The 11455-nt window shown below is 35.4% G+C and overlaps 1 protein-coding gene across 1 annotated transcript in view; it reads right to left on the bottom strand.

Annotated features, from left to right (window-relative positions):
- The window catches only part of LOC117121875, a 23574-nt gene extending 14517 nt beyond the window's left edge, over window positions 1-9057 (bottom strand). The window contains exons 1-3 of the mRNA XM_033267260.1: window positions 8954-9057; window positions 1917-2044; window positions 1445-1555 (exon numbers count right to left, since the gene is read on the bottom strand). Of these exons, the coding sequence (XP_033123151.1) occupies window positions 1445-1555; window positions 1917-2005 (200 nt within the window). The 5' untranslated portion in view covers window positions 2006-2044; window positions 8954-9057. The remainder of the gene's footprint in view (window positions 1-1444; window positions 1556-1916; window positions 2045-8953) is intronic.
- Between the last annotated feature and the right edge of the window lie 2398 nt (window positions 9058-11455).

Below are 11455 nucleotides of genomic sequence, written 5' to 3'. Positions count from 1 at the left end.
GCGGGGAACACATGGGACTTCAAAGGCATCGCGCAAACGTTCTTTACGCGCTGCGGCAACTTTGATCTTGGTTCATTTGCATAGCGCTGCGTGCGCGTAGCTTTGCCGAGTGATCTCCTTCTCAATACCTCCATGAGCTTACCTACGATAAAAAAAATTCGCGTACACGGCGCCCCATTGTGTGTATTCCCACCATGCATTTCGGTTGAACAGTTGTTGTTTTTATGTGGAGAACTGTATCTTGTGTTTCTAGTATCTTTGATAGAACTGCTCAAGAGGTCCGACTGCCCTTATTCTGTATGCAGGCAATGAAACGTTAAAAAGTACTGCCACGAAGGGGCGTGTCCTTCAAAATAACGTAAAAGGTGTTCGTATCAAATGCGTGCTGCGTTTCGAAACTCGAACAAACGTTCTATTATAGACGCGCAGCACGCGTTCGATACGAACACCTTTACGTTCTTTTGAAGGACACGCCCCTTCGCGGTAGAACTTTTTGAGATAAGATTGCGAAAGTCGTCAGTCCTTTTGCAGTTTTATGCTCTTTGATGATAATAATTATAAAAACATTACTATATTTTGTACATACAGTGTATTATGTACGTACCGTACATTATAATATCATCATCATAATCATCATAGTGTAGTTTTATATAGCGCACAAATCCATCTAATGTAAGATGCTCAGGGCGCTTGAAATGTGGACTAGAAACTCGATCAATGACTTTCTTCGCCCCTAAAGGCCAACTCAGACAGCGTCGGCCGACGCAGCCCGACCCGATTTATCGTCGGGGACCGTCTTTAGCCGTCGTGAGAAATATTAAACACGTTTAATATTCTACTACGCGACTGCCCCCGACGCACACCATCGCGTCTGCGTTCAACTCACACAGACCCGACGCGACAACAAATCGCGTCGGGCTGCGTCGGCCGACGCTGTCTGAGTTGGCCTAAGGGTCCCTTCGTGTCTGTGCTACCCGGTAACCCGGTACCAGCAACTCTCGTCGTAGACCACAGGGACTGTCTGTTCCAGTATACAGGGGTATCCCCCTACTCGTCTCGAAGGATGTAATATTCTATTATTATGTGCGTATCATTGTTAGACTATGTAAACACTCTATTACATAGGCCTACTTTCATCATTATTTATTATGTACATAATATTAGACATTGTTCAGTAGATTTCAAGTAATTTACGTCTATTATTCACAACTTCGTTTACATAAAGAGCACTGTTCACTTGTACTTCCTCCTTCATTATAAAGGCCAGTATTGTCAAGTTTGGCATCTGGCCTACGAATAAGAGACTGACATTGAATGTAAGAATAAGGTTGCAATAATTCCAAAGGTCTCAATGTCTTAACTCACAACACAAGTATGACATGAAAAACAAATATGGCTTCTAAGACTGCAGTACAGGCAAATCATAGAACTATTTATTGCTTACCTGTATCGGAGGCACCTAAACAACCAACAAGAAGTATAAGTTGGTGACTGGTAGGACACTTGAGTAGTGTACCTTTCAGTTGTAATTATTTGAGTTGAGCATACATTATCCCTAGACAAAAATATAAACCGATTTTAGTTATTTACCTCCAAAGGTTGAAGCTAAAGTTAGTAACAGTGGCTTTAAAGTCATGATGCTTTTCAGGATATGAACCCATAACCATGAGATTGGAAAGTAAGCACCCTAATTAATATAATAAAGCTCTACTATAGAAGTAGTTTGTTTTATTCGGTTTTTTAATGAGGCATAGTAGACTAAAGAATAACAAATTAGAAATATTGTAATTCTAATACTGTTTGAGGCTTTAATGTTTTTAACGTTTACTCCGATTCTGCTGAACTTCGTCCAACATTATTAGTTCAAATAACCTGATGACTAATATACATTCATTGAATATTATAAACAGACAAACCCATTAGGATCCAAACAATGGATGGTTTCCAAACTCAGGAATAAGCCGGCGACAAATACAACCGGAACTAGATGTTGAAGCGTCATCATTTATCCAACATATCCAACAACAACCTTACATAATACAATCTGTTCGTAAACAAAGTAACTTTCAATTTAAAAAATGATAAAATGTAGGTGCTTTGATTTGACTCGCTCTCAGTTATATTTATTCGTTTCGTTAAATAATACAGGCCACTGTTTGCTTTATGTACACGTTCGTTTATGCATATCATTATGATCATCCGTTCATTCATATATTGAAGACTGATATTTACTCACACATAAATTTCTATAAATTGGTTTAATTACAACAGAAACTCTGCGACTGTGTGAAATTATTGGAATTTACGCGTGTATATCAGTCTAAATGAAACTAATAATGATGATAAATGTCGACGACGACGACGAACATAATGATGATTATGATGATGATGATGATGATTATGACGATGATGATGATGAATATGACGATGATAATGATGATCATGATCATGATTATGCTAGATGATATGATTTCCAGATCTAGTCATAGTGTGTTATAAATTAAGTTTTTTTAAAGTAATACAGGAAATAACAAAACTTTAACAAGTTTCAATTTGCTACAACTATTCACATTATAATTAGGTATACATAAGCTTGGTATAACAGATTTGGTTTTTGTTAATGTACAAGCTAAAAACTGAAAAGGGAAATTTGTCACATTTGGCGTGTGGTTTTTGGGTTCTTTCCCTCTCTGTAGAGAGCATGCAGAGCATTTGGCTAACAAAAGCAATAATATAAAGCACAATATAAAGGAACGGATTAGGATCATTCAATCTTATCGGTACCGGTACCGGAATAAGAGCCTCTGGCATTATTAGTTGGGAAATAACGAAGAACTCAAAAACTAACTTCAGTATAGCGATTCGAAAAAAAAAAATAAAAATAAAAAACATAGGCCATTGTTAAACTGCAGGTTTTGGAGTAAGTGCCAAATAATTTCGAATCCGAAAGAGGACGCAGTATAATTCCCCATAAATAAAAATTCGGAGAACTATATGTTAATATAGTTACAAAAAAATATTATACAATTAGTATATTATTATTTTCAAATAAAACAAGATGTAGCCGGCGAGAAGGAAGATGTGTTAGTGTATGTTAGTTTATACATGCCGTATTAATACACGAAGCAAGTGATACGCTTTTAAAATCATCAGCAATGAAAGTAGTCAAATTATTGATCGTTCTTGAAGTAGGCATTAGTTACAAAAAAAAATCATAGTTTATTAATCACAATTATAATAAATTAGCTTAAATGTAATTTTTGATAATTATTAGAGGATTGTACCAAACTTCAACATATTCATGTAACTGATGTAATTTCAGATAAAATCTACAGTGAATGCAGCATATTGTTTGTTCCACCGACAGGCACAGACAGTTACCGGTATTTCCAATTCTTTGTTGGCATCGCTACAAATATTTACCGAATGCTAATATTATTGAGTGTTTGTTTTCTTGTTATGATATGTTTCTTTTTGTAAGCCAAACTGAGCTTTATTGCTATTTGAATAAAGGCCTATAGAAATGTGAGTGTTAGAAATGTTTAAAGGCCTCCTTGAATATCTTACATAGTGACAGCATGGACCTATAATAATAATGGTGCTATACTAACAGGAAATCAATAACTAAAAAATTTGACGCTTATGTTTAGTGTGATGGTCATCAAACTACGGGGGTGGGGGGAGGCGGCCCAAATTAGAGTCAGCAATACTCTGTAATAATATTTCGTTCCCTTGAAATAATATTTCGTTCCCTCGAAATAATATTTTACTTCCTCGAAACAGTGCCTTTGGTAGTCACAGCCTGTCTCTTATACACATCTAGATGTGTATTAACTCATTTGCATTTTCACCTGTCTTAGCATTCATATACTCGCACAATCCCTGTATTCTCTCACTCATGAAGATTGCATTAGCATGAAACAGTCTGTAGAGTGATAATACCCAAGTTCTACAAGTTATTGGTCTTAAACAGTCACTATTCAAAGAGAGAACAGCAGGTTGATAATGATTTTTCTCCCACAGCCATTAAGACAGGGGCGGATCCAGAGATGTCCAAAAGGTTGGGGGTGGGGGGCGAAAGTTGGGCTGATCGAGACAACACTATCCTAGAAGGGCCGCGGGCATGCCCCCGCGAAATATTTGTGTTCTAGACGCCCAAAAATAACATTTGAGGTGTTCAGGGCTATAATTTTTTTTTCTTTGAGTACCCTGCTGATTGTGTGCTTTTTTTGCTGACAAACACCATATTGTATCATTTGAAAAGAAGGATACTGACGAAATACATCGATCAGAACAACAGAGACAAAACTTGGCGCCAGAGACGTCTCTTATGACTTACATTATTTTTAGGACAATCGAAATGATTTGTTATGAGAACTGTTCTTTGGTTAAATCATAATAAATGAAGTACGAATGTCATTGACGATAAAAACCCAATAGACGTAAATCATAATAAATGAAGTACGAATGTCATTGACGATAAAAACCCAATAGACGTACTTAAAAATAACCTAAGTTCAGTTGTGTTTACCTCTAATTTAACAATGGGCTTCTTCTACCATGAGTTTATTAGTCTCAAATCATGCATTAAGACTCTGCAATCATTACAATTTTAACACATCCCCTGATTTGCTATGTTGAATCTAGTTGCGCCAATAAGAATACTAATCTTAGGAGTGTTTTTAGTTATTTTTTCCTTTTGTGTGCTTGTTTGAAGAAAGCACCGAGTGATCGATTTTGGAGTTATTTATTCTATTTATGGCCTATATTATCTTGCTCATTTTCAAACCATCCCTGTCCACGTTACCCAGGGATTGACTTTATTGTTCTTACTTTGAAGGAAATTTATTCCTCGAACTTTTAATATGTTACACATATTTTTATTATTATTTTATTGTTCTTAAAGGGCCAACATAAATTGCCATAGACTTTAAATTTTATATTTTGCTATGACGAAGGGCTATTACCAAGGGAAGGCATTTCTCTCTGGCTGTTTACTTTACATGAAGATATATAAGACAGAACGACCGACCAACCGACTGACTAATGGATTGACCGACCAACCGACATTATTAATATACTTCCTGCTAAATTTGAAACCAATAAGTATAATTCCGGGCATTCACTTTGTCGTACGACGGTCATGCGACCGTCGTACGACAAATCTAACTTCTCTCACTGAGCGATAGACGACGCCACACCACTCCGCCTGCTGATTGTTGGTGGCAGTCTGAATGGATCATTCTCCATAGAATTGCGTCGGGCGACCGTGCCCGGCTCAACTGAAATTGGAAAAACAGATGTTAACGTAATGGGGACCTACGCCCAACCGCTACGAACCTACGCCATTGTCGATCTTTTGAAAAATGCGAGAACATTATTTAGCCTTATTGATTAGTGGTTACCGAGATGAGCACCCGACAGGGACGTAGCCAGACTTTCAAAGAGAAGGAGCCGTCTTGCAAAGTACGTAGTACTCAGCGGGGTGCGGGTTCGGACTAAACTGTCCCTCTCCCTACGCCCAAGGACCCTGGTGGGGTCCAGAAGGCGAAGACCCCTGGGAGGTAGCCCATTCTGGACGTTTTAGGACTGTTTTGAGGGTATAAAGTTAAAATTGCAATAGACACACACACACATCATAAATAATATTAGTAGGCCCAGTGGCGCCGAACGGCCGGAGAAACTCGGGGCAAGTGCCCGGGGTCCGGGCTCGGCAGGGGCCGAGGATAACTAGGTTAAAAAATAATAAAATAAAATAAATAATAAAAATCATTAAACGTATACATTTATCCAGTATCATTCCTGTGTTTTTCCCAAGAGAATTGTAAATAAAGCTGACCGCTTATCGATGAAAGCTTAATCGTTTCTAATTCTTTTTTATGAATATTTTCATAACTTCTACTAATCTAGATTTGATGCTCACAATGTATCAAATAGTAAATTATTTAGGTTATTAATAAATATTTATAAAAAGGCTTGTACTCTGGACATCGTCAATATACATACAAGTTAGAAAATACGAATAGACCTGATAGAGTTTGTTAAATAAATAGTAAATTAATATATTAAACCAGTGGCGGAGTTGAAAGAGGCGCAGCTCGACCCGGCCCCCAACCCATAAATTTTTTTAAATTCAACAAAAAATTAGAAAAAGAGTAAAATTCTACTCAAATTTAAGTCTAGGAGTGCCATTTCCGGCCGTCCAGAGGTGCCATAATCATAAATTTCCTTACCTCAACCCCAATCACGGTGGGGCTGAGGTAGATAGACCGTCCATCTGTCAAAGTCTTTGTCTGAGCCCCCTCTATTTCAAATTACTGGATCCACCACTGTAAACCTTGATCCCATAAAAAAAAAATATTAGTTTATCACCCCTTCGCTCATTACTTCTGGAGAAATTCTGATATTCTTTTCAGTCAACATATATTTTATTTCAAGCGATCATTTTTTTATTTATTTTTTCACATTAAAATATTGATTTATTGCAAATATGTTTACTGGTACAACAAAAACTTTTTTTGTTAATATAAATTGGAAACCATTCTTAAGACTTATTATACATTTGTCTACCATTAATATTTACTTGTGAACATCTGTAAAATGTGGGCAGGGTTAGTAAAAAAAAAGTAACCTCCCTCCCTCATCAGTTTTTATTCTTTGATAGGGTGATAAACTAATATTATTTTTTATGGGGCGTAATGAATCTTTTCAGCACTTTTGAATAAAAGGAAGGATATCCTTTCTATACTTTGTTTTTCGTGACCTGCTGAAATTAGGCACTCTATAATCGATTAAATTAGTCCTCTTTAATCCGTTAAAAGGCTGTGGCTTCAGGAGGGGTGGAGGTGGGGGACCAGGGATCTGCCTATTGATCCCGTTTGGGCCCTAGGCGGCTCTCTAGACCCCCAACCAATGTGCCCGGGCAGCAAATATGCCCCGGGGACCGCGGCCGCTCTCGGCGGCCCTGACGAGTAGGCCTAACAATAAAACAACTATTCAAGATATAGGATCGACCCATCTCAGCCCCACCATGATTGGGGCTGAGACACGAACATTTGAGGAAATAGTACCTCTAGGTGGCCGGCCGGAAATGACACCTTTATATAGTAAAATTCATCATCATCATATCAACATTTTATATATAGTCATAATAAATCGCCAACAATTTTTTCTTGATCGTTTATCAATGGGTCTTCACCAACCATAGAGATCTAATTAATTATGTGTAAAGTACTGTATCATAAAAATAAATTTTAAAAACAGTGCCTTCCATGTATTTACTTTACACACATTTTAAAGCTGTGAGTCCACAACCACCTCAGTCCGAACTTGTTGGGGCTGTGGTGAAACAATTTGAGGAAATAATACCTCAGATGGCCGTAAATCACACTTTTAAATATTAAAATTCATCATCATCACATCACCATTATATATAGTATTTCTAATTTGCATAAATTAGAAATACAAAATGCACATGGTTTTTTTGTATTTCTAATTTGCCTAAATAATTCACGCTTAAGCCTATGTGTTATTAGGCCTATGCATAACGTGTGCTGATGCATATTTACATATTTTAGAAGTTATTCGAGTGATCCCAGGATAGAATTTGTATTAGATAGCAAATCAAACTTTAAAATGCTAACAGTGTACAAGCCCTGTCTCTTATACACATCTAGATGTGTATAAGAGACAGCACCTCCCCACACCGAATACGTCGGTGGCACCCGATAATATAGGAATGGATGGCCTTTTCCCCATGTTTTTCAGAAAATGGTAGTGTGATATTGTAATATTCTACATTAGCTGGCGATAGTAGTTACATTAGCTGTGAGACAATATTCGTTACTGTACATTAGCTGTTGAGCATTCTACATAAGATGTGGGTTGATTTTCTTTTTACTAAGATGTTGGTGTTTCATTAGCGGGGAGTTTTATAACGCTGTGGAGTGCTACACTATCGGTTGTTACTATATTAGCTGTTGTTTTCTACTTTAGCGGTTGTAAGAGAGATCTAGGAATACCTTTTTGCTGATTGATGAATAGATTTTTTCCTCATTCTTAGAAAAAAAAAACAGGCTCGTCCGTAAATTAAATCAGGTACCTCTCACATCGTAACAAGCTACATTCATGCCTCTAGACCAACGAGCCATAGTTACTGTGTAATTTTGAAGGAGCTCTAGAAATAATTGTTTGTTTGATTGACTGATTGAATGTTTGATTGATTAATAGATATTTTTGTATGGGCGGCCGTTAGGGCCAACACACTCTGCTGCCTGTATTGTACTGCCCTCATCGGATCTTCCAAGATTACGAGACCAATAATTTTGGTTGCCCAAAACATTAATTAGATTATTCTGTGAAGTTTGCTTGTCCAAGACAAAAGAAGGGTATGTTGTATTTAGACCGTACTTGAGAACCACTTGGACAAATGATAATTACATATTCCTTTAGCGAATAGGATGAATGTCCAAAGACAACATTACTAGGTACTCTTCATTCTTCTTTTTACTATAATAGCACTAAATTAGTTCTAGGTAAAAATGAATAACGTGTCTATAATAACCATATATACATCTAAATTAGTAATTGATTCAGTACTGTAGTTCCAGAAAGTTAAGGCAGGAAAGGCAAAGTTACGTTTAGTTTCAGATTCGAAATATTAAGACATTATTTGCAAATTTAAGACGACGGCTGGGATATAGATGTTGACAATTTCAGAGAGGTAAATTATGCTCTCTACGTTTCTTTAAATCAAACGTAATAGAAACGAAAAATCTAAACGTAATAAATTGTATAAAATGGTTCTTAAAAAATACAGCGAAGTAACATTTGTAATGTACCTTCAATAGGCATATTTACTCCACATCCCACCCCGACTAAATATAAAGTATAAGGCGGTATAATAAATTAAAACTAATACAATTAGTAAAGCATATCAAAATTTGAATTTTACCTACAAGTCCAGACTAAACAAGAGCTCACGCACGTCCGTCTTGAGCGAATACCAAGAATGCACTGGTTGTAATTATTCGCGCATGCAACCTTATTGAAAAATTAACCACGGATGGACGAGCATATTGAAGCATAATTATTGTAGTCTATTATGATTTTATTATCTAACGTCTCTCACAACATAATGTACTTCCTCCATACGCACAATCACTCAAACAAAACTAGTTACATGAAAGCTATGGTTACAGATTATACAAAGGCCTAACACTCAGCCTATTCATCACTTCAGTAGTTGGATGTAGTTATTCGGACGGTCGAACTAGCTGACCACCTCCCTCCCCCACCCCACCATCTTGTCGAGGAAAAAAAAAACCACAATTCATCGGGGAGAAAAACAAATGTATGGGTTATGTATTTTCTACATATTAGTAAACTCTAAAACCGATTAAATAAGCCTTTGAATCCCTAAATTGTCATATTTTTCGGGGCCTTCGCCGCCTTGATGTACCTTCGAGAGATTTTGAGCGACGCTGTCGACTACGCCCACTTTTTTTCGCTGTCTCTTATACACATCTAGATGTGTATAAGAGACAGGTTTTCATGGCGCCACCCTTGATTCAATGAGGTGTGATGGGGTGATTTTAATGGTGATTATAGTGATAGTGTTGGTGATGGCGTTGAATGATAGTGTCCAAACAAGTATAGGGTACTTTTCTGCCTTTTCAATGGTCGGAAATTATGGTGCAGTTGCAAACGAGTTCTTGTCTATACTTTTTATGTTAAAAGTTTATCAGCCTAATGATTCATAATTTTGAATATAAACAATAAACATAGGATTGGTATTATTCCTAATGTGTATAACTTCGTAAAATAATACGGTAATTCTATCTATTATTCAACTATTTTATATTTATATGTTTACAATTCTATGCAAAAACAAATGTTTATAAGTATATATACTATACATTCTGCCACTGTGATTTATATACAAACCCAAGTCGTTATTATATCAAATATTTCAATATATCTGACCTTTACTGTGAGCATGTGTCATTTGATTTAGTTAGCCTACACCAGTCCAAATAATGTAAATATTATACAAGTATCTTTATGATTAACTATAACACAATATAATGGTTATTAAAGGCGCTAATCATTTACAAAATGTATTGTTGTGCAGTTAACTCACGAATGATTCATTATTACTGCAACTCAAATGTAAAATACAGTCATTAAAAAAATAATGTTTAAATAATAACGAGCAATATAGTGAGGTCATCATTATCATGACATGAGGCGTTATATAACACTGGCATATTATTACTATTACTATTATTATTATTATTAATAATTATTATTAAGCCTATTATTATTTTATTTTTATTATTGTTATTATTATTAAACGTTCATGTTTCTAATTAGTTTAATTTAAATACATTGTCTCTAAACACATCCAAATCAAATTAAAAAATATTTGATACAAAAGACATCTTATATCGGCATATTCAATAAACTTAAATTTAATCTCTCTCCCTAATATTCTGCTAAACTTTACAAATCGAGATGTGTATAAGAAGCTAACATGTGATTTGGAGGCGTGGCTTCTTTGATGGACTCACCCAGACGCGACTGCCGAACTTTGAACTTTAACTTTGTTTACGCCGCGAGTTCATGAAATGGAGTCTGAAAATTGGTAGACTTTTAGACTTTTAACGAACTTTCAACAGAAAGGAACATCGAAATGAGTGCATACTATTGCAAATTAACTTCGTGTAGGTAAATAAGGTTCTTTACAGGCCTGTTGCGCTATTTATATTGGTGTTTTTTGTATTAATTTTTGTACAGCATTGATTGAAGTAGCCGGCGAAAACATTGTAGTAGCCGATCGAATGCGCCGGCCGCCGGCTCTTAAATAAACCCCTGATGACATGAGGCGTTATATAACACTGGCATATTATTACTATTATTATTATTATTATTATTATTATTATTATTATTATTATTATTATTATTATTAATTATTATTATTATTATCAACTATTATTAAGCCTATTATTATTTTTATTTTTATTATTATTATTGTTATTATTATTAAACGTTCATGTTTCTAATTGGTTTAACTTAAATACATTGTCTCTAAACACATCCAAATTAAATTAAAAAATATTTGATACAAAAGACATCTTATATCGGCATATTCAATAAACTTAAATTTACATCTCTCTCCCTAATATTCTGCTAAGCTTTACAAATCGTTAGTCTTGCCGTACGTTTCTTAATATAACTATGCTTGGTGTATCTTGTTCGACAAGTTTATCAATTATCAATTATTATTGTTAATATTATTATTATTATTATATTTTTTTTATATTTTGTTGTCTACTTTATTTTTGTTCAACCCATTTTACCTTACTTCACACGTTTGCTTAACAGGACGACACATATATGTTTAGTAGGAGGTTTTAGATTAATTTTTGAACCCGTTCATATTTCTAATTGGTTT

This window comes from Anneissia japonica, unplaced genomic scaffold (assembly GCF_011630105.1).
Source record: "Anneissia japonica isolate Jap-2015-1 unplaced genomic scaffold, ASM1163010v1 scaffold1929_len197191_cov155, whole genome shotgun sequence".
In the NCBI taxonomy this organism is placed as follows: domain Eukaryota; kingdom Metazoa; phylum Echinodermata; class Crinoidea; order Comatulida; family Comatulidae; genus Anneissia; species Anneissia japonica.
The sequence above is the reverse complement of the archived record's forward strand: the minus strand, read 5'-3'. Positions and strand labels throughout refer to the sequence as shown.